Genomic DNA, 23,132 nt, shown 5'->3' with positions numbered 1-23,132 from the left:
GTGCGGACACAGCTCCAAGGAGGAAGTACGTTCTATCCACTGGTTCCGGGTCCCTTCAGTGGCCTTGATATGGTGAGACTCACATTGAATCAGAATTTCTGGGTGTGGGGCCCCGCAATCTAGATTTTAACAAGTCCTCCAGGTGACTCAGATGCGCATTCACATCTGAGAGGCAGGCGGGTAAGGAGCACAGGCCCCAGAACCAGCCTATGATTTAAATCCCAGATCCATCACCTCCTGGCCTGTGACCTTGAATGAGTTATTTAATCTAATGCGTCTTCTGTACATTGAACACCAGCAGTACGTACCTGATAGAGTTGTTGAGGATTCAATGTATTCATACATGTGAAGCGTATTAAATGGATTAACACACTTAGAATCATTCCTGGTGATATTCTACAGATATCAATACTATCCCCATGTAAGTTACATAAAACCTTGACCTACAGCTAACAATAATATTTCTTGCCTCCAAACAATAAAGACATTTAATGACGATGTCCTTCATTTAGAACTCAAGATTACGGTTCAGAGGCCTTGTCTCCCAAAGAGATGGAAGCCCAGGTCTACTTCAGCCAACATAGATAGCCCACAGGCCACACACAATCCTGAGACAGTTGTGAATAAGTTGCCAACATTTAAAAACTGAAAACATTACAAAACCAAAATGTCTGGTTAGCCTTGAAAATTCTGGAGCTCAGACAACACTGGTCTACAACTCCCTAGAGCTGCAGCTGGCCAGTGTGAAATTGCAACCAGCCTGTAGAGAGGCCTAAGTTAAGTTCACCTTCCTGGTCTCTATGAACCTGAGCTTGTGAGCTCTGTCCTCCTGCAAACCCCACAACCTTCCAGTGCATTCTCTCTGCAGAGGGTGACCAACCATCCGAGTTGGTCAAGATGAAGGACACGGGTCTTTCATGTTAAAACTAGGAGATTCCCTCCTGGCTGGTGTGGCTCATTGGTTGACCTATGAACCAGGAGATTATGGTTTAATTCCCGGTCAGGACACATTCCAGGGTTTCGGGCTCCATCCCGTGTGGGGCATGCAGGAGACAGCCCATCAATGATTCTCTCTCATCACTGATGCTTCTATCTCTCTCTCTCTCCCCCTCTCCCTTCCTCTCTGAAATCAATAAAAACATACTTAAAAACAAAACAAAACTGGGAGAGTCCCAGGAGACGTGAGATGAGTTGCTCATACTATTCATGCAGGTGGCTCCCAAATCTACATTCTAGGTATCTCTCCTGATATTCTGCTCCCCATTTCCAACTACCATGGGGAACATCTCCCTTGAAAATTTCACTTTTGTCTAAAAAAAAAACAACCACCAAACACTTTCTTCCATTCATTTGTGCATTCCGGAAATACTTCTTGAACTAGCCAGCACAGTTCTGGTCAACAGGGATAAAACAATGAAGAACAGAAACAAAAATCTCTACCCTCACAAGGTTATGTTTGAGCAGAGACAGACAATCCGTAAAACAGAGTGTATCTTAAGACCAAGCGCTTGGAGAAAAACACAGCAGGGGAAGGGAATGAAGAACATCGGGGAAAGGGAAGAAGGTTCTATTTTAGATAGGATGGTCCTAACCACCTTCCTGAGCAAAGGGGATTGTGGAGGAAAGATCTTAAGAAAATGAGGAAGTGAGACATGAAAATATCTGAAGAAAGAGCTTGGGGCAGAGACACCAAGGCCCTGTGGTAGGAGTATGCCTGGCGGTAACAAGGACACAGGTGTGTTGGGGGAGCAGACTGAGCCCGGCCCAGGAGACAAGATCAAGGAGATCATGGAGGCCTCCACGCTAAGGCTCTGTGTAGGACTTCATATGGACTTGACTTTGACTATGAATGAATCAAGCCACTGGAGAACAGAGGACTCACAGCAAAATAGGCCCCAGCTCAATTATTTTTCTAGAATAGCCATCGACATACTGTTGTTGTTTTCTTCATATCCAAGTAAGTCAGTTCAACGAAACTGGATCCCACCCCTATAATTTTTTAAAAATATATTTTTATTGATTCCACAGAAGAAGGGAGAAGGAGAGAGAGAGATAGAAACATCAATGATGAGAGATGAATCATGGATCATCTGCCTCCTGCATGCCCCACACTGGGGATCCAGCCTGCAACCCGGGCATGTGCCCTGACTGGGAATCAAACCCTGACCTCCTGGTTCATAGGTCGATGCTCAACCACTGAGCCACACCGGTCAGGCTCCACTCCTATCATTTTAGCACCTTTCTCATTAAAGACAGGAACCACATTTCACATCACGGGGTCCTTTGGCCACAGAGAATGATATAGAAGCTAACAGTGGAAAGGAAGACTAACCTCAGTTATCTGCTGAGATTGATGTACTGTAGGCTGATAAGCTATTTCATTGGAATTATTTGTGTTTATGAAGACATTTTGATGAACAATACTGGTGGGGTTTTTGTTTTTTTTATTTCAGTTCATGAAATTTTCAACCTAAAAGAACCCTGAATTCCTATTTTGAACTCCACTGTGCCATTTTTATTCTGCCTGTATTTTAATATAGCATCAATATTTAACTACTCATTAAATGAAGTGTGACTTTTATAGTGAAAATGTCAGTTTTTGCAGTTCATTAAATTCATTTAAAGTATAGCTGCTTGATTTTTTTTTTTCCTGGAAGAATAAAAGGACTAGGAATTGAAGGCACAAGCACTAAATTTAAACATGTGTTTTCTTCAAAATTAACATGCAGGGTCTGAAACATTATTCATAGGAGTGAGGGGCCGTTGGCATCTTCCCGCATTACACTTAGTGGCTGTGTCCTGTAGAGTATAGAGCTGTTTATCACGGCTGGTTATGACCAGTGGAATGTCACTGTGGACATTAAGATGTCACAAGCTATTATGAATCTCTAGAATTCTGCATGTAGTATTAAAAAAACATTATCTTGAACTATGGCATCAGGGAAAAAAAACAAAACCTGGAAGATGGGAAATGCAATGATTTGCTGAATCCAATAGGGCCTACACGTGGTCTGTTTCCATTTTAAAAAAATAACTCGGATAAGACATTAGATGGCCTGAAAGAAAGGGATGTATTCAAGATGGAACCTGAGAAATGAATTCCAATGAAGTTTCTAGATGTTTGCAATTCTTTCTTCCTGAAATTACCATGATTTACATGGAGGGCGCAGGAAATGCAAATGGTTTCAAATCACCCCGGAGACGTGGACATGATCACAAAGTCTCTTAATGAGATTTCAGGAGACTTCGCTGAACAGGACATAAAGGAAAAGAGCGCTCCCAAGCCCTTCCAGGGACTCCACTCCCCCACAAGTACAGGCCACTCCTCCTCCCCCTCCCGTCCAGCCACCTTCCCAACCAGCCACCCAAGCAGGACCTTTGGCGCAGGCTGAGCTTAAAAGCACCAAACAAGGTTAAGGCCCAAAGCCTGAAGCACCCCAAGGCAGACCTTTCCCAGTCCGCCTCTGAGACCCCGTTTTCTGCCTCTCTATGGCACCCCCACCCGGGGTTCTTCTGTTGAGGTAAACTTTCCCAAACAAGCTTCTTTAGCTGGAGAGAGAACTATTTTTTTTTTATCTTCTCTGTTATATTCTGGTTTCAAAACTCTAAAAGGCAAGACATTTGGGGGGGGGTAAAGGTGTGGGGGTGGTTTTAAAAAACAATAAAAATTGCAGAACCTGACCACTCCATGCTTTGTAGGTGCTGATGGCATGGCACCTAATTGGACTTAGTAAATCAAATGACACAAGATCTTTCTGATGAAGGCGAAGGTGGATGACTGGGGGAGGGCGCTATTCACGTATTTGTAATAATGCAAGGGTCCCTCCCCCTGAAGAAGTCTGAGGGGCTGTTCATCTTTTTTCTTTCGTCCTTTTCCCTGAAGGCCGCCTCCTGGAAAAGAAGTGGAAAGAAAACGTATCTGGAGTCCAGAGCACCTCCCTAACTGGCTAAGACAGTAGAGCACATACGAAATAAAAATAATAAATCAAGTCCAACGTCAGGCACCGGGCCTCTTGCTAAGAAGTATGCATCCTGCCAGCGGCAACTTCGCCAGCAACTACAGGGGCAAACTCTCATTTCAACTCTGTGGCTACTGTCAAGCATTTATGAATGTATCTCACCGCTTCGGTGCCATCCGAGATGGTGGGGGCATGAGGTACAAAGGCAGTAACTAAAGGAGGGCCCTTTCTCACGCCTCCGCTGCTTCCCAGCACTGGGTCACCCATCAGAGTCCCACGAGGCAGGTGTGACACACACACACACACACACACACCCTTCCAGAACCCAAGAGAAACGGGAAAATTGTACAATGCACCCCATTGAAAGATCCCCACAGTGGAATTACCGGTTCCTGTCTTTAAACGGTGAAAACATTGGTCTGGTCCGCTCACTCGCTGTCACTTAGATCTTCCAGAATTGGCTCTATGAGAACTGCCCCTGTTGCCCAAGGAGCGACTCTCTGCAAGCATTTCCCACTGCCTCTCAGACATCCTCCAACATTCCCACTGGCTTAAGTCGCCTCCCGCTTTTCTGCCTCCATGTGTCCTTCCTCGAGTTTAATCACCCCCAGCACAATCCCGTCACCCACCACCAACGGAAAGAGTGTGGAATTTTTTTTCTCTCCCCTCCAGAAATCTATTCATTGAGTTTCCACCGAGCCTGAAACGTGCAGGGAGAGACTCAATAAACAGGAGAGAAATGAGTTGCAGAAACTCAAAAAGAACAGAATGGCCAAGGCAGGAGATTACGGAGCCAGGAGATGAGGGCTCAGTGAATGAAACATTCTTAAGCAGACTTACATACATAATGAACCGGCCAATTCTGCCCCGTGTTTCTGCAAGAGATTACCCTCCCGACAAGCCCAGTGAGTGTTCAAGGATGCTAGCTCGGATGGATTCCCGAACAAAATAAGTGTTAATCACTTTATCTCCCCCATCTGTGTGTGTGTGTGTGTGTGTGTGTGTGTGTGTGTGTGTGTGTGAAGAAGAGCAACTTTTCATTTCCATAAAGCCTTGAAATCGTTAGCTGACAGGGGTTGGGGGAGAGTGGAGGGGGGAGGAGGGCTGGTTAGAGGATGCAGACAATGAAGTCCCTGAAAAGAGGGATTTCCTGACAATAAAACCCGGATCAGAGCCAGAGAGGGGACATTGTTGTCCGAGGCAGTGCGCCCTCCCCTTTGGGAATGGCAGGCGTGGCAGAGGGGGGAGGGACAGGACTCGAGACAAGTGCTTTGGGAAAGATCAGCCAGGTAGGCTTGGAGATTTGCTGCTGGGCCACCACAGTCCATTTTCTTGGAGTTGGTTTTTCTAAACACTTTGCCACAGGCTTCCTTACGATGTTCTGCACAACTCACAGCATGGAAAGCCAAAGCGATTTCTTCAACTTCTAGGCGCCCCTTGCGGTACACAGTAGCCACTGCATACGTATTTGAGGAGTGCATGAATGAAGAAAAGATTTCTGAGCTTGGGGCTCACGTGACTCCAAGACTTAAACAAATAATAATAATAACTAGCAGTTATATTGAGAACAACCAAACACCTTAAGTCATCGTGAGTGGGCCCCACGACCTCAGAAGAAGGGGAACAAGACACACAAATCCTAACGTCCAGGTCCCATCTATTCCGCTAACCCAGATCACTGCCCGGCACCAGTCACCGGCGGTGTTTCCACAATTCACCCCAGATAGCTTTGTGACTGACTTGTGACCGAGAGACACAGGTGGGCCCCTGGCTGAGCCAGTTCCCCAGTTCACGGACAATCCTTCCCTCTAACGAGCACAGACCTTTTCTCCTCAACCCACAAAAACCACACAGCGCTGTACGTTCTAAAAATATTTTTACGAACCCAGAGAGACCGCCCAACAGAAAGAGAGAGAAGGGAGAAAACAGTTGGCAGGTGACGAGACAGGTGATTCTCTCACGTGGCCCGGCAGCCTCCTTCCCCGGCGACCACCTCCTCTGAAGAGCTGCTGGCCTTCTTAGCTATTCTGAGGAACGGTGAAGGAGGCTCCTTTTAGCTCGGCAGGGCCCCAGAGGAAGGACTGCCCTATATTTAGGTAGATGCCCTTTGTAACAAAGGAGGGACTCATCCCCGTGAGCACTTTCTAAATGACAAAACCAGAACGTTTTCCAAAATATTCCTCCGGCTCATTGGCTCTCAACCAGGGGTGATCTGCCCCCCTCCCTCAGGGAACACTTGGAGATGTCTGGAGACATTTTGGGTTGTCATAACTGGGGGAGCCACCGGCCTCCAGTGGGTTGAAGCCAGGGATGCCCCTAAGCATCCTATCGTACGCAGGAAAGCCCCACCACAGAGAATTAGCCAGCCCAAAACCTCGATAGCGCCAAGATGGGAAAACCTTGCTCAGGTGATACATCAAGAGCAGAGGGCCCAGCATCAGCGTTCAAGGTGTGAAGTCCTCCTGGCGGCTCTGCTAAAATATCAGGAAATCCTAGAAGGTTCTTCTCCCAGAGTCTATGTTCAGCCGTCTATCCACATGTTAAGAAATTTACCTGAGCTCAGGATAAAAATCTAATGGTGACAACAGCCAACAGTAACCAAGTGCTTAGTGAAGACAGAGCTACAGTCAATACTGACAACCACCCTATGTTGTCAATGCTATGATTATTCCGAGCTTCTTTTATTATACACGACCATCCCACGTTGTGGTTGGGTTTATAAATGTTACTATTATGTGTGTTACTCGTCACTGTCTGCCCAGCACCCAGCAGAACACAATCCCCGCTGTAGAGATGAGGCACGGGAACACGCCAGTAAGTGGTGGAGAGGGGTTCGCACGGGGCCTCTGCCCTCCCACGCTACCAGCCTGCCCAACTGGTGGCTATTTGGAGTCGTTGAAACCCATTAGACCTCTTGGGTCTAAGCCTTAGGTAAACAGAACCAACCACCACCTGAGTTGGAATGAGGCAGGATGCTTTCCAAAGTTACCAAAATCAAGTTTTCTGCCTTTCAGGAACCCGGTTAGACAAAACAGGCCCCAGGACAATGGTCAAGTACATCAGACTGCCAGGAGTCACCTCAAAGCAAGCTAAAAGGGTGGCAGGCTGTACAGGTGGCTCACTGCTTCTCTTCATCAGGGCAGGGCTCGAACCCGCACCAGGCAGGCTTCCCACGTCAGGCAGCAGTGCTTTCCCAGAGGGCCACGTCCCTGGGCGAGGGCAGACCCTCTTCCAACCGCAAGGGAGCCAACTCACAAGTCACGGATGCACGTGTGGACCAGGTCACGGGATGCATATGTGGATTAGGTCATGGGATGCATGTGTGGATTGGGTCACAGGATGCATGTGTGGATTGGGTCACGGGATGCATGTGTGGATTGGGTCACGGGATGCACATGTGAACCACTCAACACTGGACAACTGGTCTCGTCCATGGACCCCCATCGCCCCGTGAACTTTAGCACAGTCTTCATGTGACATTCAAACCACATCTTAACTAGAATAAATGACTATGGCATGATGTGAGCTTTCACGAATTCCTACTATTAATAATCGAAAAGTTCAAACAATATTTAAAGGCTCGGGGAGTATAGCAATTTCCCTATTTGCACTATTTCAGTAGATTCCATAATTCTGGGGGAAATATCCTAGAAGTGACAAACTTTAGCTAGTGCTTTAAATTGAGAATTATATTCACCCCTATATAAAAGGGGGGAGGGGAGAGGAGGAAAGGGGAGGGAAGAGGAGGGTAAGAGTTTGTTTTTTTAGCTTTACAATATTGACGCGACACATACACTTTCAATGTGGAAATGTCTCTTGTAGAAAGATATGGAAAGTATCCTTGACACTATACAAACATATTCATTGCACTTATAAGTACTTAAAGTATTTATTCATAAGCTGCTTTTCTCCACAGAAACTGGGGGTGACTCTCTCTTGAAAGTAAATTTGACTCTAAAAAGAGGGTAAGAATTTATAAGAATCAAAGCAAAGAACACAGAATTAAGAATATACTAAAGCCAATAGGACCAGCACATAGGAATTTATGTCCTATCATCTTGGACAGTTACCAAATGGACTTCTTTATTTCTACTTTATTTTTCAATTACAGTTGACATTCAATACTATTTTGTATTAGTTTCAGATGTACAGTATAGTGGTTAGACAATCATATACTTTACAGTGTCTCCCCCTCTCCCCCCAATATTTCCAGTACCTACCTGGCACCCTACAGGGTTATTACAATATTGTTATTGACTACATTCCCTCGGCTGTATTTCATTGACCTAAGGGAATAAAAGAAGCCAAGTCATCAAAATTAGTTTTTCTTCTGCATCTGGAATTGATGAAGGCACGGAGATAAATGGTGAAAATATGATGAGGAACTTTGAGGGCAGAAGCAATACATGTTGCCATAAGGCTTATGTTGGACTTGAACTGATGGCAGACAGCGACGTGGGGCTATGCTGTGGAGCGAGCCACCATAGAGATGAGAAATGCAGATCAAGCTGGAGATGAAAACTGGAGGCCGTGGGGTAGATTGCAAACAGGGCCACAACTCTCCCTAATTCCCTGCACCCAGGCCCCTTTTTGTAAGGTGATTTTGCAACTCCCCTCCCTTCAAGAAATGGAACCTACTAGTACTTCCTCACTCTTGAATCTGGGCTGGTCTTGGGACTTGCTCTGGGCAGCAGAATGTGGTAAGAGGAACGGTGTGACCCTTCTTAGACTGTGCTCAAGGGCTCTTGAGCGCTGCTCAGCGTGCTGCCACCATGAGGGCTCTTGCGCTCGCCTTGGCATGTAGAGGCGTGGGAGGACACACGGGAGAAAGAGGAGACCCAGCTGACAGCCAGCCAAGCTCCAAAAGCAAAGCCTCCTAGAGGGCTCGCAACAGACTGGAAACACACAAGGAACTTGCAGAATCAGGTGCAAATACGTTTTGTGTTTTAAGCCACAGTTTCATTTGTTACACAGCAATAGTTAACTGATACAAACCCATAGGGGGAACAGCTGAAGGCAGAAAACAAGATCCACATATAAAGTCGGGGGGTCGGAGGGAGGGATACAGAGGCAAGAGCCAAGCTTTGGGAGGACATTCCCAATGGCTGGGACAAGGAAGGAAAGAGGCAGACATAATGACAGAGCGAAAGCCATCAAAGCATCCACATACACAGTATTAGGGGACCAGGGACATGGGAGGTGGGGAGGGGAGGCAGAGGTATAAGGGTAGAGATAGGGGATTTCCAGGAGTCATCAGAAAAGCATGACCCCAGGGCTTAGAGCAGTCACTGGCCTAAAGTAGCCATTCCAGATCCTAGGATGAATGAAGTCTCATCTGGCAAAGCAGAGCTCCCTGGAGAGGAGGAAGTTATGTTCAGTGATCCAACAAGGAATAGAAATAGACCGCAAGGTGCTTAGGAGGGCCGGGGTGGGGAAGAGGTGCAACTCCAGGCAAAGATTTCTTGTTGGAGAAGCTGTTCAGAAACATGTTAGAGAAGGTCCACAGAGCCAGACAAAAGTGCCAAAGTATAAATGGTCGCTCCCTAAACTCAACACCTGCGAGCGTGGCCGGGAACCAGCAGTATCAGCACCACCTGGGACGGCGTCAGCAACGCCAAGTCTCAGGCCACCCCAGCCAGCTGAGCCACCCTCCATCCAGGTCCCCAGTTGACCTGGATACATGCCCACGTCGAGAAGCACTGCTCTGTGAGTTAACAGAGACTGGGAGAAGGTCATTTTGAATCCCTTTCAAGCCCCCAGATAAAGTCAGACACAAAGTCGCAGGTTGGTGATAACCCGTCTTCAATGATTTCCTAACACGGGCAAAGCCCCCTCTTCAACATACAGAGAACAGAGCTTGGGGAGGCAAGGTCTCCATAATACCGTTTACCCCCCTGGTGTTTATTCTTAGGATTTTCTTCTAGGTATGAAAAGTGATAGAATTTTCCATGTGTGGTCGTCTTAATTTCACATTAATATATTTAAGGATTTGGAAGAGCAGAGCGGGTCAAACAAAAATGTGAAGCATATTTATTATGTGGATGGAATGAGGAGATGACAAAAGTCTGACAGGGAGGTGACATTCAACAAACCAGAGACTGGAAAATCTGAGCACATTCAAAGGAGAGAGAAACCAAGAAGGAAAGATGTGTGTTGTCTGTAGAACTCGGAATGTTTAACCATCAGAAAGGAGTAAACACTGCTAGAAGGACTGATCCCCAAGAGTAGAAAGGCTCTCTCTACCTGGGTCTAGGAAAAGAGAGAATTGGACCCTAGGCAATTGAGGATGACAAATGAGCAATTTATATCAGACTAAAGGCCCGGTGCACAAATTCGTGCATGGGTGGGGTCCGGCCGGCCCACCCTGATTGGGGGGAGAGGGAAGGGACCGATTGGGGGTGGGGCTGGCCAGGGAGAGGGGCCGCAGGCAGTTCGACTCCTGGTCGAACTCCCAGTTGAGGGAACAATTTGCATATTAGCCTTTTATTATATAGGACAGTGGTCGGCAAACTCATTAGTCAACAGAGCCAAATATCAACAGTACAACGATTGAAATTTCTTTTGAGAGCCAAATTTTTTAAACTTAAACTTCTTCTAATGCCACTTCTTCAAAACAGACTCGCCCAGGCCGTGGTATTTTGTGGAAGAGCCACACTCAAGGGGCCAAAGAGCCGCATGTGGCTCACAAGCTGCAGTTTGCCGACCACTGGGACAGGATAATATCAATGTTCCTCATTAAGTGAGAGATCAGAGTTCGCTTCTAAGAATGAGGGTCAGGGTGGTTTGACCCAGACTTGGAAGTCTGGAGAAGACTTGGATTACCCGTTGTGGGAAAAGTCCGAGAGAATAAACATAAATTCATGGATTGTGCAGCAAAGGACCCAGGTATAACCCAGCAGCATTAATTTTTAATAAGAAAAGTGGACACAGTTGTCAGTTACCCTAAAGTTGAACAATGAGACTGACTTGAAGGATGGCACAAAACACGCTTCTGAGGAGGTTGGGAGGTACGGGGGCATGGCTTTGCAGTTGAGCCCGCGTGAAGAGTCAAGGATGAACAAAAGGGTCCCGTGGAGTAAATGAGGCGAAAGAACAGAAAGGACTGCTGGTTCCTAGGGAAGAAGGCTCGGTGGTGGTAGGGGTATGAGGAGTGAGAGGTAAGTGGGTTGGATCAATAAGGAAAAGCATCAAAGTTAACAGAAAACTACTTGGGAAACTGTTGACACGTGCTCAAAACTTTGACTTGAGAAATGGTAGCATAAAAATTCAAGAGGTATTCTGCAAAGAAGAGAAATGTGGGCCTAAAATTCAGGTATAATCAGTTAAAATGAGGACAGGACTTTAGTTCCTACAAAGAATCGAAGCCATTGGGTATTTTGAGCATGCCCCAAATAAAACCCCCAAACTGAAGAAAGAACTGAAAAGATCTCACAGTGTATCACCAAAGGAGGACCCTCTGAGGAGCAAATGAAGACTAAAATATTGAATGAAGTTCATCAAAATATAAGACTATAGTCTAAACAGAAAAGATCAAACCCATCACTCACTCCCACACACCTGCTATAAACTACTTGTTGTCCCCATCTACCCACTCCCCTCTTCCTTCCACAGTAACTTGAGTGTTTCACTGGGTACATGGCCAGACACAATATAGACTACATTTCCTGGGTAGCTGGTAGTCATAGATGTGGCCATGTGTCACAGTTCTAGCCATTGAAAAACACGCCAATGTCATGGGAGAGCTACCGGAAACCTCCCTCTACACTTGACATGGATGATGGATGGTGCTCTACCTTGAACCATGAGCACCAGGTTTATATGAAAGCTGGCTCCCAGATGTCTACAAAAGCCACCATACCAGCCCCAGACTACTTAACCCTCCACTTCATTAGGGGAAAGAGGGATGAACATCTACCTCATTTAAGCCACGGCTACTCATCAAAGTGTCCACTTCCTTGACCATTTCTTCACCAGCCTGAACACTTGGGTTAAGAACTGTCACTTCAGTTATCTCCTTCACTTTTTTCCCTCCACCTCTGTTCTTCTCTCATTCCTGCCTGGGCAAGAACCATCATTGACTCATCCTTGCCTTCCGCTGCTCCATTCCCGTCACCCATCGACACATGAAACATAGATGGAGGAAATTTAAAATAAAATTTAAGCTTAAAAACTTCTAACTGGGATCATTACAGCTGTAGGCCAAGCTCCTTCAGAACAGGACAAGGGACTCTTCAACTCTACATTCCCACTGCACAGAAGTGTCTGGCACATAGTAGGTCCAACATATGTTTACCCAACGATTAAACAACAACCAGATCTTCTCAACAATAGTTTCATTCATCTCTAGGGAACTCCTTATCATATATTTTTTTACGTGCCAAGCACCATTCCTGATGCTGGGCATACAGTAAGTCATCAAAAGTCCCTAACTCAAGGAGTTTGAATGGAAGGAGGTACTGCCATCCCCATGCAACTGGGTCCAGGGAAGGTACTAGAACAAGTGGGAAGGAGAATCTCTCCCTCTTGGGGAGGCTGTGGCTTGGAGCTGCTTTGGGACATCTGCCTGCCACCTGAGGAGAGCCTGACGGGAAGAAGACGCCAAACTGATGAAAGTGAAGCGAATCCAGGCAGGTCTGGAGGGGACCCCTTGAAACTCCGGATCCAGCAACACCTGAAACAAACGGACAATCCCTTTTCTTCTTAACTCCATGGGAGGACTTTTCCCCACTGGCAGTCAAAAGGATTTTCACTAATAAAAACTCCTTTAACCACGTCCCCATTAAATATTTTTATTAGAATTTTTAAAGTAAGCTAACCAGTACGAGTTGCGTTTCTCATTCAAGACGTAGGCATACAGGAGCAGCAAAACAGAGCTACCGGGTATGCTTTTCAAGTGCTCAGTGTTCCTAGATTGGACTCATGTTTCTTTCAAGAAAAATCAACTTCCAACCAATTACATATATATATTTCATAAAAGTTTTCTAGGCAGGGCATCATTCGGGACTTCTACTTTCTATACGTAGAAGCTTTGGAAAAGATCGTGTCAAATGTTGGTTATTCTACAGTACATCAAAACCCCTTGCTCATTACAAATCAGCTGTAGAAACTGCTGAGAAACCTCTCGATATGGAACAGTGACTTCCACTACAACAATTTAAAACATTAAAAAATTCATTCCCATTACCATAGCTAATACAATTCTTCTACATAAACAATTCAGTCAGTGTAGAAAAGGCCATATTAAACTTGCAACATTTGGAGTAGAAAGGCTCAGCTTGAAATCTATCTCCTCCAAAAAAAATGAATTTATATCACTTAAATATGTATTTAGAGTGAAATCCAAATACTTTTTGATCCTGGCCAATTTGATTAACTAATGGATTATCAAGACATTCAAATTATTCTTTTATAAACAAAGTCAAGTTAAGATTAAAGTCAGTAAAAAAGATTAAAGTCAGAATGTGAGGCATACAGGAAGGGCCATTTTCCAGTAGCTGGTATGTTTCGCACAAGCATGGAACATGCTAAAGGGAACAGGGCCTCCCCGAGGAAGGGATTAAGGCTACAAACCCTGGAAACAAAGAAAATAAAATGATCCACTACCAAGGGAGACCATAAAACCTGTCAGAAGCGCATGCAGACCTTAAATAAAAGCTTCTAAATCATATTTTAAACAAGGTTGTGTGTGTGTGTGTGTGTGTGTGTGTGTGTGTGTGTTCTTGTTTTGGGAAAGAGCTGACTCCAACTTCAATTTTTTTTTTCTTCATTTATAAGCATACTTAGCAAAAACTGCCCTTCCTTATTGACCACATGCAAAACAGATTCTCCAAATACTTGACATCATGAACATGTCACAAAATCCAACCAGAAACTGCACCTCTTACATAAACAAAAAACAACCCGTAAAGTTTTAATTCATAAATGGCCGATAGGGTTTTTAATTATGTTATTGCAAATTATGCACCATTCCCACTTAATAGCAACCATTTAAGAATGTTTCTTTCCAAATAACTATTACGATGGAAAGGATATATTATCATGCTAACACATACACACACACTCCTTTGTATATCCTTCTCCTGATGGGACAGTAGGCTTTCAAATTTTCCTGAGTTCCACACATTACTTCCTCTCTAACTGGAAAGTTGAACTCGCAAACACCAACCAACCTGCAAGCCCAAGGAGATGTCCTTAGCAACCCCCGTCTCCTCCCTCCTGGAGGAGTCCCTCCCATTTCCATCTCTTTACCTCTTGAGTCCCAGTGCCCTGGTCCAAGTGCCTATTTGATAGCTCGAAGGGGACAGCTCACCAAAATATCCAAAATCAGCACTTTCTTTCCTTCAAAACCAGCTTCTCCTCCGATCTCTCTGCTTCTGTTCAAGGTCCTCCCATTCGTCCAGGGCCCACATGCAAACATGCAGAGTCATGTCTGCCTCCTCCTCCTCTCTTCCTATGTTCCAGACATGCTCTGTCCAGTGCCTTCCTCTCCTTCACATCCACATTCACATCTTCTCAGTTCCAATCCTTGCCACCCTTTTAGTTCAATGGGGTCATGGCATCCTCCCTGGTCCCCCCCATCACCTCCTGTCTGACTACAGTCATCGAGTCAAAAGGTCAGATCCATATTCACAAAATACAACTCCAACCACACCACTGGTCTTCTCAACATTCTTCAAATGTGCTCAGTGGTGGACACTGCTGGTTTTCTTTCCAACAGTCTTCTTCCTTGCTAACAGAGCATACCATCAATTATGTTCACATGACACTGGGCCCAGCCCCAGGTGACATGGGATTGGTCTAAGCCTATGGTCGGCAAACTGCGGCTCGCGAGCCACATGCGGCTCTTTGGCCCCTTGAGTGTGGCTCTTGCACAAAATACCACGGCCTGAGCGAGTCTATTTTGAAGAAGTGGCGTTAGAAGAAGTTTAAGTTTAAAAAATTTGGCTCTCAAAAGAAATTTCAATCGTTGTACTGTTGATATTTGGCTCTGTTGAATAATGAGTTTGCTGACCACTGGTCTAAGCCAATCACTTCCATCTCCTTCTTCTTCTTGGTCAATGATTGGCCTAGGGTGAACATGTGATTCATTTCTGATCAATAAGATTAAAAAAAAAAAAAGTCTAGTGGAACTGTTTCCAAGAAAGCTTGCCCTTCTTGGTAAGAGATGCACAGAAAGAGAATGTGGTCATTTGCTGTCACCCCTTACCCCCACCACTCCCTTGCTCCCCAGTTTGCATGCTATCACGTAAGGATGTGATGCTACAATCGCCAACGTGAGACCATGAGGAGACTGCTGAAACGCCAAAGATGGCAGAACAGAAAGAAAAGCAAAGGGGGTCCCTGAAAACATGATTGAACCATCCAAAACAGCCTGCACTGCCTCCCTGAAGACTTCTAGGTCAGCAAACAAATCTCCTTAGAATTCATGTCACTGTTTGTTGAACGTTGTTACCTGCAGCCCAACGCATTCTAACTGAAAGATAAAGAACAAACTCCTTGCCGTCCCCCTGAATGCCCTCTTTGCCATGCTACTCACAGCATATCAGCATCACCTGGGAACCCCACCCCACACCTACACTGCAGTCTCCTCCTGGCTAAGGTCCAACACCTGCCATTGGAAGCTCTCCAGCTGATTCTTGTGCATGTTCAAGTTTGAGGAGCAATGCTCTATGATAGGATCACAAATTACGTTTTTCCACACCATGTCCTCACTGGCAGACTGTAAGGAACACTTGGGCTGTGTTTCTCCCAAGACCATGGCCTCATCTCACCAAGTTTGAGCATCATTTGTCATTCGTTGAATGTCATCTCTCCTTAATCAAAGTTTTCAAGCTAGAAGCCTCCAGGGACCCAAGAGGAACCCAGAATGAGAAACAGGGAGTGGAAAGGACCCCGGTGAAATAGGAAGAGCCTGGCCACCGGAAGGGCCATGTGAGCGAACAGGTCCAATATTGCCAAACTGATGAGTTTTTTTCTAAAGAGAAGCTGGAGATACAGATCTATATGCAAAGATCTTTTTCATAAACAGACGACTAATTGAAATACCTACACATACTTTGAAAACTGTAGCCACATACATGCACTGACTTCAACTAAAATGACTAAAATTAACCTTCTGTGGCTAAATGTAGGCTAGCCTCTACTGAGCACAGGATTTCCGTAAACATTCGACTGTCCCGGGTGGCAACATGGGGAGTCTGTGAGCCTCCAGTTCTCGACAGTAGGATTATTTAACCCGTTAGTCACTATAAACAAGACACTCAGAACGATGAGTTTCTCAAGGGCCTACATAAAACGGGAAAAAAAATGTAAGAAAGAAACAAACAACTAATTGGCCACACAACACACACCCAAACTACAAAATTGAAATTAACAGATGCTTAGTTAAATGTCTACAAAATGCAACTAATCAACTCAGACAGGGAACCATATCACATGACAGGCAGGAGCGGGTGCATTTTAATGTCTGCTGTGATGGAGAGGGGAGCCCCGATCCACCGCGCTTGGAGCCTGCCAAGGTCTGAAAAAGGCCCTGCGTGCCAACCTGGAGCCCACCTTTCTGCCAGAAGTCTTGTCCTCATCACAGCAATCAAACGCCTTGACCCAATTCTCCGCTCCTGGAGGCTGACCGCTCCCAAGCAGGACCCTCAGCCTCGATCAAGGCTCTGCAACCATGGCTGCCCATTGGAATCACCGGGGGAGCTTTCAAAACCACGGCCACCTGGGTCCCTGAGAACCTTCCTGAAGTGGTCTGGGGAAAGGCCACGTATTAAGTGCTTTTAAGAAGCTTTCTCCCACTCAGCCAGGGCTGGGAACCCACTGTTCTAGAAGCATTTTTGAGAAACATTCTCAGAGACGGTAATCTTGCCAGTTATTCCATCTTGTGAACTAGTCTTTCTTCTAACCGCCCAGGCTGGGAACAAAGGAAGCTCATCAAGTGCTCTGATCATCCAGAACAGGAGTCAGCAAACTTTTCCTGGAAAGGGGTGAACGGTAAATGTTTTGTTTTTGATTTTTGTATTGATTTCAGAGAGGGAGAGGGAGAGAAGGTTGGGGGACAGGGGGAGAGAGGGAGGGAAGAGACAGGGAGTGGGGAGAGAGGGAGAGAAATATCAATGATGAGAGAGAATCATTGATCGGCTGCCTCCTGCATGCCCCACACTGGGGATTGAGCCCGAAACCTGGGGAATGTGCCCTGACCTGGAATCGAACCGGTGACCTCCTGGTTCATGGGTCAACCACACCAGCTGGGCAAACTGTAAATGTTTCAGGCTCTGCAGGCCATACAGCCTCCGCCACAACGACTCAACTCTGCCCCTGCATCATGAAAGCAGCACGTAAACACATATGTGGGGCTGTGTCCCAATAAAACTTTATTTATGGACACAAAAGTGAGTTTCTTATACTCTTCACAGTCCTAAAATATGCTTCTTTTGACTTATTTCAACCATTTAAAGATGTAAAAGCCATTCCTAACTCACAGACCACACGAGAAGGGCCAGCAGGCCACCGGCTGCAGTTTGCCAACCCCTGATCTAGAACTAGTCCATTGACTTGAGACCAGGAAATTAACAATGGTAGAATCCAAGTGATCAGATTAGAACTCCATTGGAAACGGTTAGACTCTACTGCCTCCACTCACCTAAACTGTCCATAGCGCAGGACACGGGAGTGGAACTGTCCACAGAGTTGAACACAAACCATAAATGACTCACTGAAAATGATTTTGAATCCTTATCTGCCTATGTGTTTGTCTAAGACAAAGTGGCAAAGCAGCAGGACGCAAGCACGTTTTAAGGGGCCCACAGAACGGTTTTAATGATTTGTTCATTCCTTGCCAACCTTTAAAATTCAGAATATTGCACATAAAAATCCAGCTTATCACTCTCTTGAAAAAGTAATTACAAAATGTGGAAGAGACTGGGCCCACATGTTGGCATGGCAACAATCTACTAATGCTGGACAAGGCTACCCCGGGAAACAGGGCACGCCATCCCTAGACCCCTAACCCTGTCTTCACGGAGGGTACCTGGCTGTCCCCATGGACATTTGAGCTTATGGCCCCTGGTCTAAGGTCCTTAGAAATATCTTGTTTCTCTCTCACAATGTGGCTTCAATCTCTTTTTGAAGACCTGACATGGGAAAAAGTTGAAATCTCTCTCACCAGCTCTCAAAATTCAACACCCCCAATACGCCAGACCCTAGAAATGAAATCATTAGTTCTCATGTGCCAAGTTCGCCAGGTATCAACCTGAGAAGAGTTTCGATCTAATCCCCTTCTCAGTATGGTCTCAATTTGAACCACAGTCTCGAAGAAGGTAGACAAATGACAAATGACCCTTCAGGTTCTCTTACCCTTTGAGCTGACCAAGACAGAGAGGCTCAGTGAGACAGAGGGAGAGCACTCAGCTCAGAACGTCTTAATTAAGCAGGGTGATCAATAGCACACACCATAATTAGAAAACACGGTTTGGGACTGATGGGTAAAAACAACACAGGGCCAGTCTACAGAGGGTCAGAAGCTAATAGCCCTATTTTGAAAAAAGAGGGGCAACCCCAAGAATATGCAGAAAAAGCTGGTAACTAGAGTTTAGTCCGAATTCATGATTAACCCACTGGGTAATTTCACCTTACACCCAGGTTAAATACAACAGTTTATTTTGGGGTGGCAGACTTCCGACAATTACATGCCAATTGATATGTTGTACATGACCTTACTGGTTAAAAAAAAAAAAAAAAGACAAAATTGCACCCAGGAAAAGAAAAATTCTAGATATATGGATAATTCGACACCAAGTCACTTGAGTAACATAAGGCCTTTTTGTAAAAAAAAATATATATATATATACATATACACACACGTGTGTGTGTGTGTGTGTGTGTGTGTGTGTGTGTGTGTAATTTGTTGGCTACATCAGAAAAAGAACTGTTCAAACAGATTTCTCCACTTGAAAATAAAATGGAAATTAGCCCTTAGAAAAAAAAGAGATGGCTTTAAGTTTATACATCAGTGGCTGGTTCATGAATTATTAACTGATTTTAATGATCCTGGCTATATTTTATTTGAAGTTATTCTGCTACTTGCGAGGACTTTTGAACCCGCAGCACTCTTTCATCCATTCTCCACAGACAGAGCACACTTTCATGGGCGCTGACATTTCAAAAGGACCCATATACTGGCAGAATGTAAAGATAATATACACGCAAATAATTTCTACAAAGGAGTCTGGTCATGTGTTAGAGAGAGAGATGAATGAAACCCTATTATTCACGGTGTGTAAATAAATTTCAAGATAAGCGCTAACTTTTCCCTCGTTCAGCCTGGAGCCCAGGAGGGTTCTGTACTGCTTTTAAAGTTTCCCAGATGGTCATTAAAACAAGAAAGGGCAGAGAGCCACTGTCTTTCCAACCCATCATTTCCCATCCCGAAAGATAATACGTGGCACCGAGTTAAGTCTCAGAGAGAGGAACGAGTACAGGTACTTTCAAATACAATAAATGTGTCTGTGGTATGCTGGTTTTCACATCTTCAACAGCACCCCTTCAGACACCCACGTTAGCTGTGAACCAAATGCTATAAACCTTTCATTAGCACTTGCTGTTTTACACCCATAACGTTAATACTTCCTCTTCTACTCCATTCTCCCCATAAAGAAGAAAAAATAAATTACTGGGAATAAAATTGGGTTTTTCACTCCTGAAATGAACAGTAGGCAAATAGAGTTCTGTGGCTCCGTTTAAAGATTAGTGTGTGTGTGTGTGTGTGTGTGTGTGTGTGTGTGTGGTTTTTTTTAATTTGCAAGGAGTAAGTGCAAACATCCCGTAAAATAAGTATAATTTGATTTCTACCAATACCGACCACTGTGTCTAACTTTCACAAGTTGGGTACCCACAGCACCCCTGAGGATGACCGGCCTGCTGAATTACTAACAGTGCAAGTTATTTCAGGCAAATCGCTGCACTCAGAAAACATGATAATAAACCAGCAGGCCTCCTCACTCCCAATGAAGCAAGCACCTCAATAAATCATGTCTGTTTTCCAGCTCTCTCTATACATCTCCCTGAAATAAACGTTCTGCGTTTAAATGGACTCAAAATAGCCTTCTTCAACAAAATAAAAATTAAAAAAGGGGCACACACACACACACACACACACACACACACACACAACACCCAGGATGTCCTCCGGGTGCCTTGAAGTCCCCCTGGGATCCCGGGGGAACAGAGAGATTTGCATTGCAGTGACTGGATGGCTACAAAGGGTTTCTATTTTGGTGTCATTCGAGTGTTGCTGATCTTAAATCGGAGAAAGTAGTTACATTAGGCAAGGTAATGGTTTCCAAAAATAAGAGCCTGCCCAGTCGCACGGGGCTTGCACACACACAGGCTGGGTTGCAGGGAGATAAATAATACCCCACTGGAACAATTAGGTGGAGCCTCAGAAACGCTCCATACTTCATTAGGCGGCGCGAGTCGCTCACGGAGCGTGCATTGGGGACTTTTTAAAGCATTTCATAACTCGAGCAAATCCAAGATCAGAGGACAGACACGTTGAAACCTTAACTCTGGCTACAGGGCCTTCTCCCCTTGTTTCTCTGCTTGAAGGTATCCTTCTTGAAATTCGGCGAGCATGAGCCCCCACCATCAGGGAAGGGTTAAAACCCTCTTGAATAAGGTCCCGCCTTCTATGCGTGTGGGGAGGCCCCTCTGTGCCAGGCACAGGCGCCGGTGGCACGGGGTAAGGAAGAAAGACCCTGACGCCCTTCACACAAACTTCAGCACTGGAGTTGGGCAGAGTATAAACAAACCGACAGGAACACGAGGCTGGATCAGCCACGGGGCGCAGCGAACCGCTCCTCGCTCTCCGTGCAATCCCTCCTCTTCCTGCTATTTATGCCCTAGTCTCCTGCCGCACCTTTCTCGGGGCAGGCCCCCGCTTTCCTCCGATTATCCAAGCAATCGTAAACAAACTACGATTTGAAAGAAACAGGGGGGAGGGGGCAGGAGCAGGGGCGGGGGAAGGAGAAAGAAGAACCACATGGAAAAGGCACAAGCCATTCGGGGCACAGCGCTTTCTCCGAATGTCGCTCTCGGGGTGATGTTTCCTCCAAAGCTCGGCCCTGCGGGCTTCGGGAAGGAGAGCGACCCCGAGTCCGCGTGCCCTGGCCGGAGGGCTGGGGCTCCCGCACCCCCGCGCCCTCGGCGCTGCGCTGGCCACCTTCCTGAGACCCACCTTCCGCCACCAGAAACGCCCAGAGGGAGGGGGAGGAGGGGGGGACCCAGGGCGTGGCGTGCGGGTCTCCCACCCTGCTCTCCCCCAAAGGCAAAACTGACCCTCCCCCCAAAGATTACAGGTGAGGAGTCACCAGTGCTAACAGAGGAGAGGTCCAAAGCGCCCACCAGAGGGGAAGCAAAAGCCACCTGCAGGGGTCCCACCCCTGCCCCCTCCCCCATCAGGGCTCGCTCGAAAGTTTGTTCCCTTCCTTCCCCAGCGGCCGGGGTCCCGCTCTCAGGGCCCAGGGGGAGGGATGATGGGCTGGGAGTGGGGCGGCGAGGTCCTCCGACCACGAGACCGGGAACTCCTGCGCCCTGCCCCCCAGGGGGCTGCGACTGCGTTTACTAATAACAACAACAAAGAATCACACGCAAGTCCCCGCCTTCAGGCTCGGGCTGCGCTCGGCTTCTTTGGGGCGGCGAGGAGCGCTGGCGGGCTGGGGGTTGCGGGGGGGGGGGGGGGAGCAGGAAGGTGGAGGGCAGAGGGGCAGGGAGAGGGGGTGCCGGCAGAGGCACAAAAAGGGGACAAGGCCGAGGGGGGGGGGCTAGAGGAGGAGAGGAGGGTTGGACCGGGATAGAGGCGCGTAGGGAGAGGAGTAGAGAGGGGAGGAGAGGGGGAAGAAAGTGCGGGCGCGCCCGGGATGGGGAGGCGGCCCCCGCCCCGCCGGCCCCGGCCCGGCCCGGTCACCTTGCTGTAGCCGTAGTAGCCCAGGCACTGCGCGAAGTCCAGGCCGGCGGGGTCCCCGGCCGCCGCGGGGTAGAACCTCATATCCATGCCGGAGCCGGGCCCGGGCCGGGGCCGAAGCTGGGGCTCGCCGGGCGGGTGCCCGCCTCCTCTACGCCGCTAGATCCACCGTCGAGGGCGCCGGGTCGGGGTTGTCCGGGGCGGCGCGCGGGACTCCGGGCCGGAGGGGCGCCGCGGTCGGAGTCCGGGGACCCGGGAGCCGCGGCAGCCGCACACAAAGGCGCGGCCACGCGAGCCGCGGGAGAGCGGGAGGCGGCCCGGGGGACCAGCCCCGCCGGGCACCGAGGCGGCGCTGCGCGCGGGCCGGGCGCGGGGACGTGGGGCGCGGTGCGGGGGCCGGGGGCGGCGCGGGGAGCTCAGGTGCGCCGGGCGGGCGAGGCTGGGACGGCGGCGCGGCTGCCCGCTCCTCCTCCTCCTCCCGGGCGGACTGAGCCGAGGAGCCGCGGAGACAAGGGGCCCGGCCCCTCCCCTCTCGCTCCCCCTCCTGCCTCCGCCGCCGGTCCCCTCCCCGCGCCGCCGCCGCTCCGCCCCTCCCTCCGCGGGCAGCTGGCGCGCCGCCCGCCCCGCCGGTGCGCTCCTCCGCCCGGACCGCCTCCCGGCCCGCCCCGCCCGGCCCTGCCCCGCGCGGCCCCTCGCCGCTCACCCCGGCCTCGCGCCTGCCCCGTCGCGCGCGCCTCGGCCTCTCCCTCTCCTCCGAGGGCCCCGTCCTTCCCATCGCGCCCCCTTCCCTCTCCGGTCCCCTTTGTCCCCGAGGCTTCGGAGCGCTCCTGGCTCCCTCCGCCGCTCCGGCCGCGGCCAGCCCCTCGGCCCCCGTGGCCCTCCCCGCCTTTGCAGCCGCCGATGCTGGACCCCCAGCTCCTGCCACTCGCATCCACGTGCGGGCCGCTCCCGTCCCACCCGCTCCATCGCCTCCTCTCCTCTGCTCGTGGGTGCCGGTCCCTGGCTTCCTCTACCCTACTCCCCGCCTAACCCCACTCACGCCCCTGCTTGGAGGCACCTAACCCCGCAGCCAGCCTGCACGCGTACCCACTCCCGGCAGCCGGCACCCCCCCCCCCCATGTACACCTGTGGCGGGTGGCGGGCCTGACCTTCCCCAGGTGGGCAGCCTGGAGGCCTCCTGGGTCCAGCCTCGTGGCGGTTCCCTTCGTGTTTTC

The 23,132-nt window shown here is 48.2% G+C and overlaps 1 protein-coding gene across 1 annotated transcript in view; it reads right to left on the bottom strand.

Annotated features, from left to right (window-relative positions):
• TOX3 (TOX high mobility group box family member 3) overlaps positions 1-22,029 on the bottom strand; it is a gene marked incomplete at its 3' end in the record, with an annotated part of 104,417 nt that extends 82,388 nt beyond the window's left edge. Inside the window, exon 1 of the mRNA XM_079759568.1 lies at positions 21,922-22,029. Within this exon, the coding sequence (XP_079615694.1) occupies positions 21,922-22,008 (87 nt within the window). The 5' untranslated portion in view covers positions 22,009-22,029. The remainder of the gene's footprint in view (positions 1-21,921) is intronic.
• Between the last annotated feature and the right edge of the window lie 1,103 nt (positions 22,030-23,132).

The sequence above is a fragment of the Cnephaeus nilssonii genome (assembly GCF_951640355.1).
Source record: "Cnephaeus nilssonii genome assembly, chromosome: 20".
Lineage (NCBI taxonomy): Eukaryota > Metazoa > Chordata > Mammalia > Chiroptera > Vespertilionidae > Cnephaeus > Cnephaeus nilssonii.
Note: the sequence above shows the minus strand (reverse complement) of the source record. Positions and strands in the feature narration are given on the sequence as shown.